This window comes from Mya arenaria, chromosome 11 (genome assembly GCF_026914265.1).
Source record: "Mya arenaria isolate MELC-2E11 chromosome 11, ASM2691426v1".
Classification (NCBI taxonomy): Eukaryota; Metazoa; Mollusca; class Bivalvia; order Myida; family Myidae; genus Mya; species Mya arenaria.
In genome coordinates, this window is record NC_069132.1 from 54399957 (window position 1) to 54425228 (window position 25272).

Consider the following 25272-nt stretch of genomic DNA (forward strand, 5'->3'; position numbering starts at 1 on the left):
TATTATTATTATTATTAATTATAAAAGACAGGTGCGCTCACCAGTTTAATATGACGTGACGTCATTTTACTTCAGACTGTGTCACTCGCTTTAACGCTGAACTTGATCGTTATATTTTACGTACGACCGGAGAGTTTACGTGACGTTTCTGAAACGCCTATATGATTATCGTTAAATTGGTCGTTATTATGATCGTAAATTTACGATAATGGCAGATCGTAAAATCTATCTGAAACGCACCCCGGTTCTGTAGCAGATCGGTCATGGACGTCAACCAGTGACGTCTCTCCACCAAGACCGTCAAATAGTCCTTTCACAGCGACGTTTACTGGCTGCAGAGATAAGAGCATATGCTGCTTACAGGGGTAACATCATAACGCCGGAAAGACGTAGGAATCCCCAATTGTAGTCTCGACAACATCTAAGATGGACGCCAAACCAGTGGAAAGAAGTTGTATTCACAGACGAGCCCAGATTTTGCATAGATATGCTAGTGAATATGCGTAAGATATGGCGTCAAAGGGGTTAACGGTACGCCGACTGTTGCGTCAGACAACACTCTCGCTGGAAAGGAGGCAATGTTATGGTCTGGGCAGGCATATCCTAGCATTACGAGCCACCGCTAAAAGAAGTGCTAGGAAATCTGACTGCCCAGCAGTATGTCGACGACATCCTAAAACCATGCGTGGTGCCTTTCTTGCAAGATCACCGTGATGTCACCGTTTTCCAACAGACAACGCACGGCCCCTTTCCTTACTACTGATTTTATGACACGTCAGTACATCAATGTTTTGCCCTGACCTGATTTCTCGCCAGACTTGAGTTCTAAGGAGTGTCTTTGGCGCCAGTTTGACGTCAGGTACACCGTGCACGTCACGTCATCAATAACAAGGCCGAGCTTGTGCAGGTGCTTCGGGAGGAGCGGAATCCCCCCCCCCAGTACCGCATTCAATATCCCATTCCTAATATGACACGCAGATGCCAACTCCCTGGATGCTAATGGCGGGTATACTAGATATTGAGTTTGTGAATCTCAAAATTTGCCTACGATGTCTTTGGTGGCACAATATTCATCAAACTACCAAAAAATCTTCATTTGGGATGTGTTTCATTTCAGAATAGCCTAAACTTTATTTTACTCTAGTTTTTCTAGTGGAACTTCACATCAACGTTAACGTATTTTAAGAGTTCTCGTGCGTTTTCATTGAACACGAGTACGCATGGTTGCCAAAATGCATATATTTCCTTTGGATACGATTTTTTATTGAAATAAGCGGATCCCGCGTTATGACTGACATATTTTGCCGTTCAGTTTGGTAAGAAAGGCAGTGTCTTTTTGTGAAAATTAAAAATGGAACACCGATCTATCTATGCATGTTCTTTTTTACGTTGGGGACGAAATTTTAGTTCACTGTATTGTTCATTAAAAGTTCTTGTATGTCGCAATATGACTTGTAAATGCTGCCGTAAATGCTGCCGTTTGGTAAAAGTGTCGTGTTTTTTAAGCCAATTAAAAAAGATACAAGAGTTAACCTGTCTACATGCGCATTATTACAAATGCCAGTGTGTTTGTGTTCGGGACGAATGATTTGTACATCGCTTTTTCATTGAAAGTCATGCATGCCGTAAAATGAGGGGCATAAATTACAGTACCGTTTGGTTAGAATAGTCGTGTAATTTTTTCACACTGAACAAAGGGACAGTAGTCTACCTTTTGGCATGCTCATGGTTACAAAAATGCATATAGCGGGACGAATTTTAGTGCATCGAATTTATTATTAAACTTCGCAAATGCCGCGATGTGACGAACATATATTGCCGTTCACATGCCAGAGTTTGGATAGAAAAGCCGTGCTATTGTGAAAATAAAAAAAAGGAACATCGATCTTTCTTTTGACATGAGCATGATTACAAAAATCCACGTTCTTTTTTCGTTAGCGATGAATTATGTGTACACAGCTTTTTCATTTAAATAAGAATTTATCGTTTCCAACAAACTATTTGTTCGCCGCATTTTTCATTGAAATTCGTGCATGCCGCAATAGAAAATTCCGCCGTAACGTTTGGCAAAAAGTGCCATGTTTCTGAAGACAACCAACAAAAGATACAACATTCATTATGTTAACAGATTGGTTCGCCTCATTTTTCATTGATTTCCGTCATACCGCCATATAACAATAGGATGCCGTAAAGTTGTAAAAATGTGCTATGTTTTTTATGACAATAAAAGAGCAGATACATTATGTGGCATGTATACATCCCTATAAATACGAAAAGCTACAAATGATCGTTCCTAACGAACGATTGGTACGCCGCATTTGTCATCAAGCATGCCGCAATATTACCAAGAAAGAATGCCGGAATGTTTAGCAAAAAGTGCCATGTTTGACAAGGGCAAAAGGTACATCATTTCGTCATGTGCACATCCTTAAAAATACAAAATAGTGCATGCAGTCGTTTCCAAGAGGAAAGAACCGAAAATAGTGTCAATTGTTTGGCGAAAGGAGTTTTTTAAAGACAATTTTAAGATAGTGCATCATTCTTCATGTATACATCCTTATGAACAGACCATTGTACAAATTTTTGCTCCCGAAAAAACTATTGGTTCTTCGCAATTTTCATTTATGCAGGCAGCATTTAGACAAGGAAATAGTGCCTTTACTTTTGGTTAAATGCCATGTTTCTTTTGACCTTCATGAACAAAATAAAACATTGAACTTGTTAGCATCTCTATAAGTCTAAAATTGTATAAATTATCGTTATTAACGATCGATTGGTTCGCCGAAATTTCCATTGAAAATCGTGCAAATGGCGCAATATGAACAGTATTTAGTGCCGGAATGATTTTTAAAAACGTTACATGTTTCTGGTGACAATCAAAATCATGAAAGTAAAATATTCTAGATTTAGAGTTAAAAATTGTACAAAGTATCGTTCCCAACGAACGATGAATCGCCGCATTTTTTTATTGAAATTCTAGCATGCATCAATATGGGCAAGTTATAGTGCCGTAACGTTTGCCGACAAGTTCCATGTTTCTGAGGACAATCACAAAAGGTACAACATTCGTCATGATCACAATACAAAATTGTACAGCTACCATTTAATAGCTGCTAACGAATTATTGGATCGCTGCATATTTCATTGAACCTTATGCATGCTAAAGTATGACCAAGAAATAGTGCCGTAACATTTGGCAAAAAGTGCCATGTTAAAAATGAAAATTAAAAATGGTACAACATTTCACATGTATAACTTCGTTAGAAATACCAAATTGCCCAAATTATCTCTTCCAACGAACTATTGGCTTGCTGCACTTTTCATTGAAATACGTGCATGCCGCAATACGACCCGATACAGTGCCGTAACAGTGATGTTATTTTTATTCAAAACTTAGCAACAGTTCGGAATGGGTTTACTTGAAATGTAAATTTATAAAACAACCGTAAAGCGTTATTTTCAACACAGGATATTACGAAGAGCGTCAACCAATATAGTTAAAGATGTATTTTATTATCTAGTTACCTCCCTTCGTCGAATATTAATTAACATGTTTTCTGATGTAAAGACGTTTGCCCACACAAACAGGGGCATATCAAGAATTTAACGTTAGAGGGGGCGAATTGTAGGAGCGTAAGTTTTTTACCTGCGCCCCTCCCTCAGAACCGAAATTTATTTGTTTGAAAGTGTTGACACGGGGTACAAAAGTGTTGACACGGGGTACAACATTCATTTCAAGAATATATATATATATATCTATAAATGCAATTCGTATATATCTAAATGGGAAAAATAACCGAGTATTTTTCGGCATTGTTTAATTGAGAATGGCTGTGCTGCCACTTAAATATTAACAGAAAATATAACCTTTTCTGTCAGGCTGTTGATGAAATATTGGGTTTTATCAGTGAAATAACAACAGTGAAAATATCACTTTGATATGTTGTCAACCTCATGTTGTGTTCTCCATACCAGAATAAACAGTTCCTTGATCTCCCCGGTGTTTTTCTGAACTACATTGATATCATAAACCCAGCACGTGAATAGATTAAGAACAGATTCACGAGTGTCTATCACATTATTCAGCTTGTTGACGTCGTTGTGTATGATTATATCAACTTCTGGTTTGAACTCTGCGATTGCATTTTTGTAAGAAACATAAACTTCATATAAACTGCATCATTTTTGTTGGTGATTATTTTCATAGTCTTTGTTTCCGATAAACTATTTTTAAAAATCGCATTTGGATTTAAAATAAAATTTTGTGCCACATAATCAAACAATAATCACGGCAGAAGTTTTGTGTTATAGTTATAGGTTTGTCAGCATGCAAGTTGCATTTGCTGACAACGGGTTGTCGATCTGCTTTAGTTATGCTTCGCGGCATCTCATCTCCCTTTTTAACCTGATGTGTTTTCTACAATCGCACTCTCCAGTGGGCATCAATGCATGGCCTGCATAGATATTCATTGCATTCTTAACAAAACCACATTGCAGGCTCTTTTTGGTCGTCAACCAAGGGCGAATAACACACAGATTCATTATCTGAATCAAACAGCAGTTCATCAGAGTCATTGGACCGTTGTCATGATCGTTTATTTCTGTTCTTATTTATCTTCGAAAGAGTGTGTTATAACAAAATTTAAGCTGTGTACCAGAACAGCAATACATGGATAATTCGTTTCAATAGATCTATGAACGCACGAAGGGCACCTTTATATCGTCACTTGTCATAAATGAGGTTATACGGTTATTAGAGGGTCATGTGCACTCAAAATGATTCAGAAAACAGTTTCAAAGTCCATGACCCACAGTCTTCGTTCTATGAATTCAAAATTATGTACGTGCACAAAGTCAGTATGTTTGTTTGACAAATAAGATAACAAACTACTAAAGGCATATTATCGCAACCTGCTCGTCCTAATTTGAACATATTTTATCAATAAAATGTACAAGAATACTTAATTTCGTTGCGAAAGAAAAGTCAATTAAGAAGTTATTTTATCATACTCATGTCTTCTCGTAAGAGCTTAAATTAAACCAAATAACTTCACTTTGACTATGAAGCTTTTTTCAGTTTGCTTTATTTTGCAGACATTTATTGTTTATCATACTTAGTCGTACTGTAATGCTTTCATGGTGTAATCACCTCAACATGTGCCCAGAACTGTATTGTCAGGTGAGTATGTTTGTTGCTGCCGCTTTCTTATTGTTATTGTAAAGTCATTCAAAAAAAGTGTCCGGTTACAGTCGGGTCGATCATTTTACAGAATGGGTAAGAAAGCATTACTGAAAGGATTGTTGAGGTTAAAGCTGCACTCTCACAGGTTAAACGTTTTGACAACATTTTTATTTTTTGTCTTGGAACCAGCCTTTTTTGCGAAAATGCATGGAAACCAGTTATATAAGACTGATGACAAAAAAGTAGTATCAGACTTTCTTATTCAAGTTCAAAAAATGATGTTTTATGCATTTTTCTTAAACCATTAGAAACGGTTAAAGCCATAAAAGAATTTTCGAACGGAAATATGAAAATCTGCGATCTGATCTTTTGTCAGCCATCTTTTACCATTGGTTTGCAGATGTTTAAGCAGGAATTGGCTCATTCCAAGACGAAAAATTACGTTGTAAAAACGGAAAATCTGTGAGAGTGCAGCTTTAAATGTAGGAACATTTTTACAGGTCATATGACACCAAAGCAGGTGTTTATTCCCTTCAGGCTGTGTTCGATTATACATATGTATTAATTCCCACCAGAGGGCACGCGCGTAAAATATTCCAAACCTTTGAAGCACTTTAAACCAATACTGAAACTAGATTGGTATCAACAAAAATGCATTAACATGCCAATCACAGTTATATACTTTATTTATTTTTTATCTCGGTTAAAGGGTGAGTACAAAATGGTTGAATATGAAGTCCCGGCCTTGTAGTGAATTATGTTTCGCTGTTTAAGAGCAACTGACAAATGTTTCCTCGAAATATTTTGTTGAAGAATTCTGTTTGAAAGCGGTACCTTGTTCGAAATCACCGAGAAACGACAAATATATATCCAAGTCTGTATTCAGGTTACTAATTCCTGTGATAAATGTGTGAACCGTTTTTTTCAGTTTTAGTTCGATTTTGCTTGCTTTTGATTTTGATAAAAAGCTTCGTATTAAATTATTGCAAGATATCTTTACTTCAATTCATTATCTTGGACCTTTCAAAACGCTAGGGGCTTGGTCACGCTTTGTACACTTATTTTATCGCAGCGACATTTTGAAAAATGATACAACAGGGACAAGCCCAGTAGCCAAGGATTTAACAAATACCCAGTTTAGAGGGACATGATCCTGAAGATATGTCAAAGGCAGCGTTTATTGGGGGATATTTCATGTTGCTTAAAGACGACCGCTGCAGAGTTATCTTGTACGGCTTTCCACAAAAACTCGAGCGACATGTTGTCATAGCCTTGTTGTGCGTAAACACTTATGTTGGCAATTACTTAAATGGCTAACGATATTTATCCCTATAGGTTCAATAGGTTTTTGTCTGTGACATATTTTTCATTTTTTATATCCGTTGTATTATTGGTTACTTTATACTCACTATGACATTAAGCCCTATTTGAACAAGACCCATAAGTTTTGCTAAAATGCTTTTGAATGGTATTAAAGGGACTAGACACCAGATGGTCCCAAAATCAGAAAACTCAGTATTTCCTCAAAACAAGCCTAGAGTGGTCAAAACGAGATAGTATGAGGCCGATTATAAAGGATTTTACATGATTATTGAAAGTTACTGTCTCAGCTGGGTTTACCCGTTTAAACTGGCGCAATTTAGTTTTCAAAGTTTATGGTGTGTATAACTAGCTTGTGAAACTGACGTGATTAGTATAGATACATATACATACTCTATTTTTAAATTTAATAGCATTTACGTGGTAGACAAACTCAGTAAACTTGAATTGAAAAATAAGCAAATACTGCGAAATATACAATTGAAACGATACGGCAGAACGTAAGATTCAATGCATTTTGTACTCAACGATATCAATTAATTTTTGATTCAGGTTCCTGTCATTTTTTTCTTTTAATTATATCATCTGCTGCCTTGTCCCTTTAAGGAATCAATTTAAAATTTAAGATATGTGTTTTAAGGTTCATGTGCCGGGCAACTGGGTGAGGGGGGGGGGCACGGGCCTTTAAAATTGGCGTACCTTTAAAAAACGTCCAGGTACGCCCCTGATATCGATATTTTATTAATTAGATAAATTCCAGGTATGAAACACTAGTTAAATTTGAACGGCAGCACATGAATATATGTACGTACTGTTTTAAGATATATGCATAAATATGAAATCATATATTCAGGCATCAAATCAGACGTCTTAGACAGAATTATCTGAAAATGCCTTTTTATTGTACGGTGGGCAAAGACACTTAGCCACCTACATAAACTATTGTTTGTCGATATGTAACACGCATCACTGGAGTGAATAGTTCTGATATTTGTGCTGAACATCCGGTTGCCTAAGTCGTCTGCTTGTATGCACGCGAGTACTATTAAGTGAGTGTCAATGATACTTGAAAGGATCTTAGAAAGATTTGCTAACTGCCGGCTTGTAAATTTTCCATCAAAAAAATTCACGCCTGCTACAATATAGTGCGGACACATACCGGTATTCGTCCACCCTAGCAACAGTTTCAAACAATACACAATACATTCCATCAGGCGATGTTCTCTCCACATTCTGGGAGGCAACCTTTCCGCGGCGAAAAGCAGGGCAGTTTTGCAGTGAAAACTTGTCAGCTTACCTTCATTATATAAAAATGGGTTAATGACGTGTGATTTTAGAATCTTCAGAACCACATAACATTTAAGCTGTACTGTTTTCATGCTAAACATCAGTGTTCTCTCAATGAGACTAGGTGAAATTCTCCATTCAGCATATCTGTAATAGCTGTCAAAGTGTCCATCAGGAACAAGAAAACACCCACACTCCCTTACGTCTCTCAGCACTTCCGGTGTCGGCCAGTGGCCGGGCCTCGGTCGTTTGAACCACGCGTGACATTCTAGCGGAAATGACCTACACCAATACGCGAACACAAAGTCATACATTTTGAAAAGGCTATGAGATGGGCCACTGGAGTAGTGAGGCAAGTTATGTTCTTTTGACAGATTTTCGGCTACAATTCCGAGTTTTGTGTTGACATATAATACACGGCCTTTAGTGTCAACTACATGGAATACATCACTTGAATGTATGACAGATTCAGGGGAGTCTGGTCTAATCACCTGTAGAAGGTAATGTTGTGGAGAGCACGTTTCCTCCTTCACCATCAGCATGTTTTTCCTCCCGGCTTCCCATTCAGACCAGGATGACATGATGTTGGTGTCGTTATAGCAGAATAATATGTCAATATCGGAGTTTAGTCCCGGTGTTGTTGTTCCCTCTGACTGACTCCCGAAATAGAATATGGTAACATCATGTCCTTGTAGTTTACGATTGATCGTATTGTCCGCCTCTAACATGAGAAAAGTTCTCCTTCTTCTCCTCACCATCCAACTGTTGACGCCAATGTCGCTTAGCGCCCTGGACAGGCGGAGAGACATGATCCGGTAAAAGTCGGGCGGGTTCTCCATCTTTAAATAAGAAACAATGGTTATAATTCTTTCATGAAACGAATTATGTTTCTACAAGTAATATAAAACAAATCTTAGAATAACCCATTCAATTCCACTTTCGCTTCTAATCTGTCTAATGAAAATATTGCATGTATATGACTGATTTATTTAAAGTATTAGTTTTAATCTTGTTTTGTTTTCTTAACAAGACATACAGCTCATCAAATCCTATCCGCTCAACTCAGACAACGCCTAATATAGTCAGACTCTCTCAACTCAGACAACGCCTATTATAGTCACACCCGCTCAACTTTGACAGCGCCTTATATAGTCAGACTCGCTGAACTCAGATTACGACTTTTGAAATCACGCCTGCCTTATTCAGCCGAAGTTTAACAAAATCACAGCCGCTTAACTCAGACAAAGTCTGACGAGGTCACAAACCGCTCAACTCAGAGAAAGCCAAACAAAGAAACAGACGCTCAACACAGACATGTTCTTATTTAGTCAATACTGCTTAGCTCGCACAAAGACTAACATTTACAAATACGGTTAACTTAACAAAACTCAACTCTGAAAAAGATTTACACATTAAGACCCGCCCAACTCATACAAATCATAGCATTACCCCATAGTCACGCACGCTCATCTTGGACGAAATATAACGCAGTCACACCCGCTCAACTCAGACAAAACCTAACATAGTCGAACCCGCTTAACTCAGGCAAAAAATAACATAGTCACAGCCGCTCAACTCACACAAAACCTAACATAGACAACACCGCTCAACTCAGACAAAGACTTAAATAGTCACACCCGCTAGGTTAAGACAACTCTAACATAGTCACACCATATCAACTCATATCAAGAATTACATAGTCACTCCAGCTGAACTCAGACCAGGCATAACATAGTCAAACCCGCTAAACTCAAACAAAACCTAACATTGTCATATCCGTTAAACTCACACAAAACTAGACAAAGATAGAACCTCTCCACTGAGACTATAAGTCTCTTCCATGGCAGAGAGTGTAAGAGAGGTTCATTTCGACCAGAGCGTAGGGTGTTTTGGGGAAACGAGGTTAACCGAGTTTCCCCGAAACCCCCTGCGCGAGGGTGGGGAAGAACCTATCTTACACGAGCGGCTATGGTAGATGCTTTATCTCCCACCTCAGTAAAACAAAAGTAAGTATAAGTATTTTTTGCTGAAACTCTTTTGTGCTTATTGAAAATAATTGCGTATGGATATGCGATATTTCGTGGTTTTCATGGGTATGCACGCAGTGATTCAGATTATGCTAATAGTCAAATCTGTCTTTAAAAGTTCTAAGAAGAGTGAAGCATTATTTCTTGAAAGGTGCATGAAAACTGTTTTATGGTGACACTTGAAGCGAGAAATAATTGATAAGCGTTCTAAAGATTGCCACAAGACAAGGTTTCCATGGTGCTACAGACGACAGTCTTCAACAAGGGAGGTAAATACAATGTAGTGACCATTAAAAAAGTTTCATACGGTCATTTTATCTTCGCCCCTGAGGTGGGAGAAAAAAGCCTTTTATAGTCACAACCGCTGAACTCAGTCAAACCCTAACATATTCACACCCGCTCAACTAAGACAAAACCTACTATAGTCACACCCGCTAAGTTTAGACACCCTCTAACATAGTCACACCATCTCAACTCATATCCAGAATTACAGAGTCATTCCAACTGAACTCAGACAACGCCTAACATAGTCACACTCGCTCACATTGGACAAAGCCTACCACACCTTACCATTGTCACACTCGCTCAACTTGGACAAAGCCAAACATAGTCGCAACCCCTCCACTCAAACAAAGCATAACAAAGTCACACCCGCTCCACTGAGACAAAGCCTACCATAGTTACACCCGCTCAACTTGGACAAAGCCAAACATAGTCGCAACCTCTCCACTCAAACAAAGCCTAACAAAGTCAGGACCGCTCCACTGAGACAAAGCCTACCATAGTCACACCCGCTCAACTTAGACAAGCCTACAATAGTCATTCCTGCTCAACTTGGACAAAGCCAAACAAAGTCACACCCGCTTAACTAAAACAAAGCTAAACATAGACACACCCGCTCAACTCAGAAAAACTTAACATATTCACGACAAACAATTCCAAACCGCTCAACTCATGCAGAGCTTTACAAAGTCAGGAGCGCTCAACTCAGGCAACGCTTTATAACGTCAGGAGCGCTCAACTCAGGCAAAGCTTTACATATTTGTTAAATGTTTGAATGTTTAAATGTTAAGGCACAACCGTGACAGTAATGGAATGTACAGGGAGAAGCCCAGTCGTCTAAACATTAACTATGACATGGTTTAGACCCATCCGGGACGGTAATGAAATGTACAGAGAGTTTAAACATTAATTATGACTGTTTAAAGGGACAACCATGACAGTAATGGAATGTACAGAGAAAGGACTAGTGGTCTCAGTTTAGTAGTTTAATGGAATAAACAGGCAGAAGCCTAGTAGTCTAAACATTGACTATGCCATTGTTTAAAGGCACAACCGGGACAGGAATGGAATGTACAGGGAGACGCCAAGTGGTCTTAACATCAACTATGGCATTGTTTAAAGGCACAGCCAGGACAGTAATTGAATGTACAGAGAGAAGACCAGTGGTCTAAACATCAACTTTTGCATTGTTTTAAAGGCACAACTGGGGCAGTAATGGAATGTACAGTGAGAAGCCCAGTAGTCTTAACATTAACTATGACATTATTTAAAGGCACAAACGGGACAGTAATGAAATGTTCAGGGAGAAGCCCAGTAATCTTAACATTAACTATGGCATTATTTAACGGCACAATCGGGACAGTAATGAAATGTACAGGGAGAAGCCCAGTAGTCTAAACATTAACTATGGCATTATTTATAGGCACAATCGGGACAGTAATGAAATGTGCAGGGAGAAGCCCAGTAATCTTAACATTAACTATGGCATTATTTAAAGGCACAATCGGGACAGTAATGAAATGTACAGGGAGAAGCCCAGTAATCTTAACATTAACTATGACATTATTTAAAGGCACAATCGGGACAGTAATGAAATGTTCAGGGAGAAGCCCAGTAATCTTAACATTAACTATGGCATTATTTAAAGGCACAATCGGGACAATAACGGAATGTAAATGGTGAAGCTTAGAAGTCTAAACATTAACAATGAAATTAATAAAAGGCACAAAAAATAGCTGTGTATTGCACAATGAGGAGCCAAAAAGTCTGATATCATTCTTTTGAAAAGTTTTATTGTTATATGCTTGACATTACAAAAACAACGTCAAACATAAGGCACTTATAACATATAACATCGTTAATTGATGACACAAAATATTAATCAATTGACAACATACCCCAGGAAAATAAGTTTACTACAGCAAAGCTTTGATAACCTCCGCATATCAGATCAAATTAATAACAGTTAATGTCTGTGTCAAAGTTCACACATAATTATCATATCCGTGTCAGTAAAATCTAAGAATATTTTATAAAAACTTACAATCCAAAATAGTGGAAACGCTCTTTAAACAAAGTCTTAATAATTCGCGAATGTTGTGTTAACAGTACTAAACATTTTGTCAAAATTATAGCTTAAAAATTATGTCATCACTTAACTACAACTACAAGGTCCTAGATAATAACACAGTCAAGTAGCTCGATATGAAATCAAATAAAAAGGTGATAAAAAAGATATTATTGTTTTCAGTGTGCCGTCGCACACTACATTTTGCACCCGACACTCCTTTTATTGTCTTGCCTTGTCAGTGGCAGATTTGTGACAGGTCATGATTTAATAAATGCTTGAGAAGTGGAGACCACAGGAATTTCATTCCATACATCTTAGACAAAGATGTTCCTTTAATGACCTACAATGTGGTTCCCCTTCTTCTAGTTCATCTATCAGGTATTATCAATTTAGATGTGTATACTCTCTGTAAAAGTGCGAAATGACCGATATGTAATATGTTAAGTTTTTATTGATAGTGTTAACCGATTTTCTGTGAAGTACAACCCATGGTACACAATTTAATCTTTTAAGATTAAACATCAAATTATAAAAGATACAGTAAACCATACAGAATAAGACCCGTGAAGACATAGTCAAATTCGTATTGAGGCGCAACTTGTTCATCTTGTTTATTTTAAAATTGAAATTGTTCCATTTTTCATTCAGATTCAATTGAAGCATGGGTAATCCAGACAAATAAGAGTCATAACTCAATATAAGTTAAAGCATAGATATGCTGTACAGGTGCGTATTGTCTATGCTTACAACAATAGCAGCTTTCATTAAAATAACTCTTAGCCAAGACAAAATATTTACCATGGCGACGACGTTAAGCTGTAACAATACCGCAACCTGGTTTCTCTAACAAAAGATAACGCCGCATTGTGTTTTCATAAAGTACACATGGCTTTTCAGTTTAACAATAACTCAATATTCAAATCTAAATTGCCACTCCCTATCAAGCCTCCCTTTAGTTTGTTTACAATCTGTCGTCACATTTCAATTTCTCTTCTTGTTTTAAGGGTTGGCATAAGTCCAAAGAGTTTTAATTGAGATTACCCATACCCGATTTAGTTTTTTAAAAACCAATAACCAAACATGACCGAGATTACATGAATTCAATCGTTTTGACCAATTGTTCTAAATTAGTAGCCTTTAAAGTTTAAAGGTGGATGTTCGCTTGTTCGGTTTAGCTACCTAAAACACGATGCCTGAAATAATAGTAAGCAGTCTTTGCTATATTGCTACGTTCGAACGCATACATGCATAGTTAGTGACTAAGTTTTAACATAGATAAATATTGTAAGTTATTGTGTGATGACCTAAAGCTTTATCTATACATGTGCTGGATGTACTGATACAGGCAAAATTACGTCTATCAACGACGTAGAACCCGATTAAAAAAGATAACAAAGTTGAACTTCGATTGACAAACACTATAATCACGTAAAAATTAGGACATCAAATATTTCGACACTTTTTATAATTGTGGAGTAAAGTCTAGTGTATACCAATGTCTTTAATTAATACAAACTTTGGATATCACTTTATTTTCTGAATATTTAATGATTTGCATTTCTCAACTCAGAAGAATTAATTTTAAATAGTTTACCCGGTATTGCATCTGAAAATACTTATTTTATCGCTATGACATGGAAATTGGAGAGTAAAATATAGTTTTAGAATAAAAATATTTGGTTCAAGTGGGGTGCGAACTTTCGCAGGTAAAGTTACGAAAAAAAGCTGAACCAAAAGACCTCGAAGTTTTTCTTAAATGTGATCGATAGTTTGACATATTGATCAAACATCACAACTAGTAATTTTCAGAAGGAAAATTGTGGTCTTCTAAATCGATATTTGAGCAACATTTGCTAAAGGGTTCCTGCTTTTAGTATCTTAGTTTTAACACCTAATGACTTGCCACACTTCATTTTGTCATACCAAAAAAATGTGAATTATTTTAAAATAAAGTTTCCCAAGATGAAGGAAGGGTAAGATATGGATGATACATGAAAGTTAAAACTTATACTGAGAATGTCCTGTTCGGGCAGTTAACAGTTATATTCAGTAACTAATATCACCGAGTATGCCGTTTTAACACTGCAGAATCGTATCCGTGGTTATGAAAACCGTGTGAACTTAAGGATATTGAGGATAAGGAGAATGATGGATAACATTTCGGCACCGATACACTTCATTAATAGCGGTGACAGGTTTCACAGAAACAGTACAGCCAACAGGGTCAACGTTAAGCCGAGGTAGAGCTTTGACTTGAATACTAATTGGGTTTAATATTTTGTTTGACTGATAACAGGAAAAGACGAGCGTTGACGTTCAGCCCGTTCTTCTATTGGTACTAAAAGTAATATATCCTTATACCTTACGGAACAGGGGTGATACTACATGTACTATTGTTTGTTTATTTTGTTTTTTCATCATTATTTATATCAACCATTTAATTAACAAGTAGACTTCAACTTTTAGCAAGATTGGTTTGTTTCATTTTATTTTTAATTAGAAACAAGTAAGAAGACATACATGCATGGTCAAGGCAACCCTGCAAAACCCTTTGAATCTGATAGCCTGTCTTCAAGCGGAGGAAGACTAAGTCCGACAAACCTATTAAGTTGACATTTCACATAGTAATCATGTCGTGAACTTAAGCAGCTGACCACAACGATTATCACAGTATATATAATTGGCACATGGTAAATAGAAAAATTCATGTGTTGATTATGTTTCTGGAGGAGACAGTACCTCAAACTGCCGTGATGAAGAATCACAACCTGTATGTGAACTATACAATAACACCTTGCATACACTACTTCAACACATCGCAATTCTCAAAGTGTTAAGGCGAGAATAACGATGGACCTACGTTTGCTCTGATTACATTGGTGTAAGCTCAACCAACCGGTTATCACTAACCGAGTGCAATGATATTTATTAACCGATTATAATGTTATGAACGAACCGATTACAATGACATATACTAACCGATTCCAATGATATTAACTAACCGATTACAAGGTTATCACTAACCGATTGCAATGATATTTATTAACCGATTATAATGTTATGAACGAACCGATAACAATGACATATAATAACCGATTCCAATAATATTAACTAACCGATTACAAGGTTATCACTAACCGATTGCAATGATATTTATTAACCGATTATAATGTTATGAACGAACCGATTACAATGACATATACTAACCGATTCCAATGATATTAACTAACCGATTCCAATGTTATTCACAAACCGATTACAATGATGTTCACTAACCGAATTCAATGTTATTCACTATCCGAATTCAATATAGTTCGTTCATGGCATGTATAGGTCGAGAGCAAGCAGATTAGGAGCTTATCACAACCACGGCATCTATGCGCAACCTGATAAACTATTGGTCTGTCAAACGTTGCTGCAGATACCAGAATGTTAGAATGCCAGATGGTTTTGAATATCAACAGATATGTCGATGATATTTTTGATGTTCAGCTACATAAAACAAACTTTTCAACCACAAGCTTCCCCGATGTAAACAAGCGCCAGCAATGCCAGCAGGACGCCAACTATCCCCAGGAACCTGTACCACATGTAACCGCCACCTCCCCCCCCCCGACCCCCTCCGCAGTTCCACCCACCACATTTGTCTTTTTTGATCCGCCCTTCACTCCACCACGCGCTCCGCGACACTGGACATCACTCACTGAAAATAGAAAAAAAGTAATAATACTGGATCTTGAAAAGAGGGTAGTTTATCTACATATATGGTTAATTAACAATTATTTGGCATACAATAAACTGAACCACTCTCATCCTAGCATTATGGTAGCAAGATGATAGTCTAGGGTGATTTTTAACAATCGTACAGTTTGATATAATTGTTATTTAATTGTTTTTACTATGTTCGGGAGTTCCAAGTTTCCTTATTTGATAATGATAATCGTGTTTCTAAAATGAAAATATTTATTAATTAGAGTTTCAAATTATTTGGTTGGATACAATAGTCATATGCTTAAAACTAACGGACCAGATTTCTGAAACATTAATATTACGAAGTGGTATATTTTCACTGCAAACACATGCAGTTTTTAATACGGAAAATTATCAGTTAAATTCCAATTACCAAAGGCATAACTACCAAAGGAAAAACTTCAAGGACAAATATTTACACCTCAACTTCCATTCCTTCAATGAACTGCCTTTCGGCAAATGCGGTTACCATCCGATGAACGCAACATCTTTGGATATGTTCGGATCGCAATTCATTGCATTCCCTGTCACTTGCATACAAATCGGTCCAATAGCAAGGTGGTCATGTGGTGATGTGACCGCGAAAACGAACTTCTTTTCTATATTCTGCAATTTCAGAGGCAAAGCACAAATTTATACTGTTCCAGCATCTTATCAATAGACCGCCACCAATCGAACACAACAATCACTCGCCATGTACATGTGATGTGAAAATCTTACCCCACCCGCAAATGCTGGAAACTGTGAAACAGCATTCAACGATACTCGTCGATAGTTTTACCATTTCTGTGGTGTATGACAAAATCTCACTTACAACAGAAATGAATGATCTCTTTGCCGGTGCAGTTCTGAACATCCAACACTATCAACATGAATTAAATCCATTAAGCTTGTGGCGTTGTTTGTATACACTCGTGATCTTGAATATGACCTGTGTATTATACTCTGTGACTTGCAGAATAATTGTTACATCATCAGATAATGTTTGGAGACATTTTCAAAGTTTTTTTTATGGTTTGAATCGATCTTGACGTATTAAACTGCAATGACTTTGAATATAAACGTATTGAAAAATAGTTGAACATTTTTGAGAACTATTTTGTGGGCGATTTAAACATGGATACCGAGTGTCATGACGTCAACAGGGAAAAAAATAGTTGCCCCTATTACTTTTAAAGATACTTAATCAATTAATAAAACAACGTAACATGATAAATAGAATACATGGTGCCGTGGATGGAGAAAGTTTATTTGGCTCGGCTATGGATTTTATCGGGTTCGCCTTCGGCTCACATGATAAATTCCTGCACCTTGCCAGAGATAAACTTCCTCCATCCACGGCACTAACCTAGAATTCTCTATATACATGAAAATTGTTCATCTTTTTATTGTTTGTATTGTCTCAGCAAGTCCTGATTTTTTTAAGAAAGTGTTCATTTACAATATGTTACATGTATTGTTGTCATAAGTGTTTTAATTTTACGTTTAAAAGTTATTTTAAGTGGTTGATTTTTTATTTTTCCAGCGTTATTGTGACGTCATTTGATAAAATGTTTCCGGTTACAATCGGGTCGTTCCATTTACAGAATGTGTAAGAAAGGATTACTGAAAGGTTCTTACCCTGATAATGACATCAAACCCGCAATTCATTTCTTACATACAGGATGTCGACACACATTTACACGATGTCCAATATTTAAACGATTATCAACTGGGTTCCGCAATGGAAGGAGATGGCTGGGTGGTTCTGTTTAACGCGAGTGGTTACAATGAATGTCTGTAACTCTTGTGTTGCTGATGTATGTATCTGGTTGATATTGGTGTTGTCTTGCGGTAACCTTGAGGTAAATAAGGCTACCTTTTGGTTTGGTATGAGGTTTCCTTATGATTTGGTGTAAGGCTACCTTATGGTTTGGTTTTAGGTTACCTCATGTTTTGATATGAGGATACATTATTTTAGAGCGCCCCACCAAACATGCATCAAGAGAACACATTAACAAAACTAACTGTAACATATATATACAGGTACAAAATATGTCTTAGAAAATATGAAAGATGAAAGTCATATTTAAAACAATGTCACGATAAGTCACTGGAGAGTTCACAATGTGTCACTGAAGTAATTGAAAAATGTAAAACAATAGCAGAGAAGGGTTTGTGTTTGCAATGTTGTGGCCATTTCTAAATTCAATTGACATTTGATCAAATTCAACCTTTTTTTAGAAATACACCTTGCAGCTCCGATGCGTTTGTCTATTTGACTTAGCCTTAAATCTTGGTGCAATTTTGAGGTGGCACTTATTAATTCCTTGGCATTTAATATCATCAAAATGAATATCACCATATCCACCTGTTGAGAAAAAGGATGACTTTTCTCCGAAAGTTTAAGAATCAAATAAATTTTGCTTTGTGATCTCAGTCGCAAATTGTATTTATAAACAACGATCACCATTGGATATTGGGAACCATCACCTTGATATAAGCGGTTTAGGTCGGATTGTAAGTCAACCACAGTGAAAGTATTAACCAGCATATTAACATTAGGGTTTTGGCTGGTACAAAAGTGAAATAAGGATTTTTTTCACTAACATTTAGGGCTAGTACTTTAAGGATTTTTGTTAGCCCAAGAGAAAATATACTACTTTGTTTTGCTGTCGAACTAGTGGTAATTCCGACAATTGATGTTATCAAGATATATTATACAGGCTGCTTTGTTAGTTAATATGTCCATAGTGTATATATGTCACTCTATGTTAACTTTCGTAAGAAAAGTGAAAACTACCATTTAGATAGCAACGTTTATTACATATAAATATTATAGTTACATATGTCTGAGGAAATAAAATGCATATTCATGTGACTTGCAATAAACATGACGTTTTTAACCTACGGTTCTAATGTAAGAAAATAAGTACACAATAACACAAGGAATAACGAATATAAATAGAAATCAAAAGGAGGTACATGTATTTTAATGTACGTATAACGAATATAAATAGAAATCAAAAGGAGGTATATGTGTTTTAATGTACGTATAACAAATATAAATAGAAATCAAAAGGAGGTACATGCATTTTAATGTACTTATAACGAATACAAATAGAAATCAAAAGGAGGTACATGCATTTTAGTGTACGTATAACGAATATAAATAGAAATCAAAAGGAGGTACATGTGTTTTAATGTACGTATAACGAATATAAATAGAAATCAAAAGAAGGTACATGCATTTTAATGTACGTATAACGAATATAAATAGAAATCAAAAGGAGGTACATGTATTTCAATGTACGTATAACGAATATAAATAGAAATCAAAAGGAGGTACGTGTATTTTAATGTACGCATAACAAACGTATTTCAAAAAAATAATAATATGTCTAAGTTGGATAGCGAGTAGGGTGTAGTATAATATAGATAAAAATCGAATATGTAACGTAATGGGCAAGCGAATACAAATAGTAGACATTTAAAGTGCTGTCGGTCGATCGTTGCCAGATTTTGCCTTTAAAATGGAAACTGATTTGTTAAAGGCATATCTAAACATTAACTTGTTAACAGAAGCTGATGAGCTCTTAAAGAACGACGTAATCATTGTCATTTCATAATAATCACCAAGTTTAAAGGGAATCGCTCAAGTTTTTGTAAAAAATGCACTTTTTCTTTGTATAACGAACTTAAGTGTGGCTAATCATTAGGAGAGATGAAACTATTATACTGACGGCATGAACCCTTCAACAAATGTTGATATATGCTCAAAGAATTTCTTTGAAGTTCACAATTTTATAGGCATTAGTCACGCGATTCAGCAAAAGGCTTAATAGTTAATTTATCCTTGAGTTTTTATATGAGTTAGTGTGTGCGTGAATTTTTGTTATCAGTTTTCATATTGTTCCTTGACTGTTCCGGCGCACCCCACTAAAACTTTTTTTAAACTTTATTTTTTTCTGTTATTTCGATATCAAAGAGTAAAATAATGATAAAATAAGTGTTTTCAATTGCATTACCGGGAAACTAATGGTTTGTCCAAAAACACGACCGAGTCCCTGCACTCTCACAGATATACCATTTTTACAACTTTTTTTTGTCTTGGAAAGAACATTTTTGCGTAAATATCTGCAAACCAATGATATAAGATTGCTGACAAAGATCAGATCGCAGATTTTTATATTTTCATATTGTTCGAAAATTAATGTTTTATGGCTTAAACCGTTACAAACGGTTTAAGGAAAATGCATAAAACATCAATTTTTAAACTTAAATATAAAAATCTGCGATCTATTTTTTTCAGCAGTAAGCAGTCTTATGTAACTGGTGTCCATGGATTTTCGCAAAAATTGGCTCGTTTTAAGACAAAAAAATAAAATAAGTTGTCAAAACGTTCAATCTGTGAGAGTGCAGCTTTAAGGACGATTAAACCCAAATAGCATCAACTCATTACAATGACTAGACTAAAGTCATGGATAACGTATAACTAATGGCAACTGTATAAAATATGAAGAAGTAGCAGTATACAAGTATACTGTCCAGTTTTTTAATAAAACAATATAAATTATACCGAATATGCATCCAAATGAAATACACTTAAATACATTAAACTATATGTTGAATGTTTGTCTGTCCGTCCGTTGTGTATCACCTCCTGGTGATAAAACGAGGTAGTTTGGCTTCAGTTACAGTTTGGTATAATCGCACATTAAAACAAGGAACACTATTCTTCAAAGACTATGCAGCGGCATGGTTATCATGGTTGAACTCATTTAAATCTTGTAGATTAACACTTTTCAAGTACAAGGGGATTTATAAGTTACGTTGGGCTTAAAGCATGCCTCATCCGGATCATCTGCGGAGGCAGAACTTCAAAATAAAATAGCCCACAGCCCCTATGATAGCCACGCCCCCAAATATGACGAGGTACCAGTACCAGGCTAAAGTTCCGCCCCCAGCGCCTCCTCCACCCCTGTATCCCCTCGCCCTCGAGCCACTTCTGCTTCCGCCACCACGCCCGCCGCGACACTCGACCTCGCTAACTGTCGGAAGTATTGTAAACGGTTAGTAAAAAGGCGTTAGTATGTTCTTTATTCACGGGATTGTGTTCGTTCTGTATCCGCCTTCCGGTTCTGAGTCTTGGAAGCCGTTGGTAAGACACACACACCAGGGTTATCCAAAAGTTTATGGACACCACTGACAGTTCTGAAGCCGTTTATATCATATTTGCACCTCAACTTCCATTCCTTTAATAACTGCCTTTCGGCAATTGCGGTTTTCATCCGATGAACGCAACATCTTCGGATATGTTCGGATCGCGAGTCATCGCTTAACAATAAACAGGAAAATCATTGATCTTGTTATTGTTTGTATTGTGTCAGCAAGTCCCGTAAAAATAAATCAACATTTAACAAAGTGGTATTTTATGATACGTTAAATGAAATGTTGTCATTTGTGTTTCATTTCTATGTTTTAAGGCGAAGACCAATGGTTGATATTTTCCCCACGTTATTGTGACGTCAATTGATAATATGTATCCGGTTACAGTCAGGTCGTTCTATTTACAGAATGGGTGAGGTTTTCTTAAATGAAATGAAATATTTATTTTTTTAAATCTTGAATGAAATAATGAAGTATTAGTGTAAATATAAGTAATAAATTGCGGGATGGATGTCATTATCGGGGATATGAACGCAGTTGGGCTGGCCAAAGGTTATCCGAAAGTTCATGGACACCAATGACAGTTCGGACGCCGTTTATATGTTAACTGCATTGGAAATCGACAATACAAAATGTTGACAGATTTCAAAGTGAAAATGTTTTAAAGACACAAGGTAAGCTGGAATTAACTACCATTAAAACAGCATATGCCCAAATTTTCAATATTCAAAACTGTTTCAAACTTTAGTTTCCAAAGTTAATGGACACTATGAATAACTGATAACAAGATTCAGTGTGTGTATAGCACGTGATAAATAACGTCATATATGCTACGTCGGAAGGCAATATTTTGCTTAAAATAAAGACTTAAATCAAAGATAACTTTTCGCTTACTACACCATTTTAAGTGAAACAAAGGTCAGTCTATGCCGCTGAAAGAGCCCTACCTTTGTTTTATAACCGGAGTTTGATAAGTTGATTAGTTTCATCAAACACTTCGACAAACCTGTTTCCATAGCAATGTTTTGACAGTGCTCCATCAGACGGCCGTATCGTGAAAAGGATTGTCGAAGTGTTATAAGAAACTAAACTCGCAATCAAAATTTGGTAAAAGACCGAAGGCGGGGCTCCGTAAGCAGCATAGACTGCGCTATGTTTCATTTTAAATAGTAAAGAAAATGAAAAGTTAGCATTGTTTTAAGTCTTCAATCGAAGCAAAATATTGCCTTCCGAAGTAGCATTTATGACGCAATTTATCACGTGGTATACACACACTGAGATTGTTACCGTGTATTTAATAGCTGAAAACGTGCAAACATTAAATGACTGGTGAGTGCTATTATATTTACAGTGAACAACTATCTTCTCATAGGTATAAATACAGCGAATTTGCACCTTTCTCTCAAAAAAAAAAGTTCTTCATAAGAACCATTGATTTAATGTTGTATATATTCACCCATTACGGTATATTAAAACAATTGTATTATATGTGGTTTGTCTTATTTGGGAGTAAGATTTTTTTCAGAAAGTCTTTTTTTAATAAAACTCTGATAAGTTATATGTTAGGGTTATATTTTTGTTGTTGTACTACACTAATGCCATATAAGACAGGCGCTCAATGTCTCCCTCAATAACACCAATCAAATTGACCAAAAAACAAACATTTATACTTTGTTTGGCCTTAGTTTGTAAGCAAACAGTTCATCCACAGGTTACGAGTTTATTTGCCAAAGTAAGTCGTATATTCATATCCAATACACTTTTATCGATATCATTTATTAAATCAATCAGGAAAACTTAATATTTATGGCATTAAGATCAATGTTTAAGTCTGGTTACTGTGGTCAACACCTTGACTCTGCAGTTATTTTTATGGCCGCGATTATTAGTATTAGAGGAGCAATATTCACAGAAAAACAGTTGGTCATTTCAATCAAGGGTCAAAGTCGTAACTTTAAAGGCACCTAAGAAAGATTAATGCAAAAAATGCCTTTTCATGTTTAACTCACTACACTTAAATGAACAAAACAAAACAAAGAGCATTTGATTGGATACAGATGATAAAAATGTCATCATTTATTGATTTGTTTTTAATAAACAACTACGTGGCCACAAATTCCCAAGTTTAAAATACACCTAAATATCGCTTATATATTTTTATCTGTATACACCTAAATATCGCTTATATCTTTTTATCTGTATACACCTAAATCTCGCTTAAATCTTTTTATCTATACTCATATTATATGCGTGTTTCATCATTTGAGTCAAATAGGTTATATTAAACATGATAATGCATCAAAATAAAAAAGAGTCAATCTACCTTTCCAAATAAACTGAAATCTGTATAAACGTCACAAATTGTAACATTTTTCATGATTAATTTTAATGTCTTCATATTTGTGTTCATTTTTAGTACTGCTTATAGCTCAATTCACTCAAATATGTTGCAAAATAATGAGACTTTGACACTAAGATAATTTCAATTTACGACTAAATCGATCTGTAACTAAACGATCCCAGACCATATATCCAGATGACGGGTATTTGAATACTATTTTTGAACGTTTTTGGATGGACAACTGTTTAAGTAATAAGACATTGAACAAAATATTATAACTGAATATTCATTTTTATGAAGAGGTATTTTGAATTAATAAACATATTTTCTTTGCAAGAAAATCCAGCAATTTAGTGCCAATATACCACTCATAATTAATATTTTTAGGTTTATACATATCCATTGCTTTAACACACTATAAAAAAGCTTTAATTTTATTTTTACAACCGTCTCAATGCACTTTTTCTATTAACGTGAAACATTAGCAATATGTATATATGTTATTAACGATGAAGAAAATTATTTATAATCGCGATACTGATAATAAAACAGAACAATTACCTTCAAATAAAATGCTCAAAGCAACGATTAAAAGTATATAAACTCCTCTCCTCAGCGCCATATTTGTTTTTAAACTATAAACACATCGTACAACTTGGCCTATTTATATATCGACATATTTGGAAATGGCTGCGTTTATTTTGAAATACGACAATCCGGGTAGTATTAACGTTTCCAATCGTGGGTTTCGCAATAGCGTTGCAAATATTTCATAAATAGTTTGATTAACTAATGTAAAGCTGTATTCACCAAAAGAGACTACTGGTGTATGCCCCCGACCCCTCCCCCCCCCCGAACAAATATATGAATCCAAATGAATATAGGTCTAGCTACACCCCCGGTTAAGGTTCTGAGTCCCAGGACTCTGTTCAAATGCCACTGAAAGTTTAGTTAAAAAAGACACCCTTATGCCCAAGAATGTTTTTGTCGTTTTGCGTTGTTTTTTTATGCGCGTTGAGAATAGTTAAAAAGGTACCATACCTTAAAATAAAAGACTTAAAGCAACTATTAAAGCAATAAATTTATGTACTATTTTCCTAAACTCCATATTTCTTTTGTTTTTACGTTATCTCTTTGTCAATGTTTGATAATAAACCAGCAATATCTGACCGTATTTTGAAATAAGTTTTCTCTTGTAGTATTGCAGTTTCTAATCAAGGGGTTTGAAATACACACCTTGCACATTTTAATAAATAGTTTATATAAAATTTACCCAAACATTGATTGCAATTGTGTCATATTACTTATTAATAAAATCAACTTGGTTTTGAAAGATGGTAATATGATTAATACCCACCTGTATTTAAAGCAATTTTAATGGAAAAGTAAGTTCAATGTACATATGTACATAAACACTACGGATCACCTGTTTTATCATGGTATCAAATAATTGTTTAAAACTATACCGATTTCAGACTAATTTCAATTTAATAAAGACATCGAAACAGCAACGTATTGTATTTATGTATTGGTCCTGAATCAGTTGGAGCTAACCCATAGTCCATGAGACAAATCTTCTTGTCAGTAGCCTCCATGGCCTAGTGGTCTGGACTGCTGACATTAATTATTGTACTGATAATGCGGACCCGGTTTAATTATATCAATCGTCAGCATATTTACGGAAAAGCATCATGTACCTTGCGGAAACAATGAAAATGCCTCATAAATAATTCAAGCCAAATCGCACACGGTACATCAGATCTATGATCTGACTATCCTGCTATTCCCTTATAATCGAATTATAAATATATATTCATAAAAAACTATTTCCCGTCTTTTATGGTGCATTTTAGTGCTTTTATTT

The 25272-nt window shown here is 35.8% G+C and overlaps 1 protein-coding gene and 1 long non-coding RNA gene across 2 annotated transcripts; both read right to left on the reverse strand.

Moving 5' to 3' along the window:
• Window positions 1-7272: 7272 nt before the first annotated feature.
• On the reverse strand, window positions 7273-8628 carry LOC128208628 (uncharacterized). Its single transcript, XM_052912177.1, has one exon. It carries the CDS (start codon window positions 8626-8628, stop codon window positions 7273-7275), a length of 1356 nt encoding a protein of 451 aa, XP_052768137.1.
• A 7176-nt stretch (window positions 8629-15804) lies between these two features.
• Window positions 15805-24078, reverse strand: LOC128207342 (uncharacterized). Its single transcript, XR_008256686.1, has 3 exons — window positions 23970-24078; window positions 16339-16525; window positions 15805-15872 (listed from the first exon to the last, which is right to left on the reverse strand). It is a non-coding gene; the product is annotated as an uncharacterized LOC128207342 (long non-coding RNA).
• Window positions 24079-25272: the final 1194 nt, after the last annotated feature.

Bases quoted from the DNA above. Each gene is read 5' to 3' on its own strand.
- LOC128208628 (XM_052912177.1), bottom strand. From the start codon at position 8,628: ATGGAGAACCCGCCCGACTTTTACCGGATCATGTCTCTCCGCCTGTCC.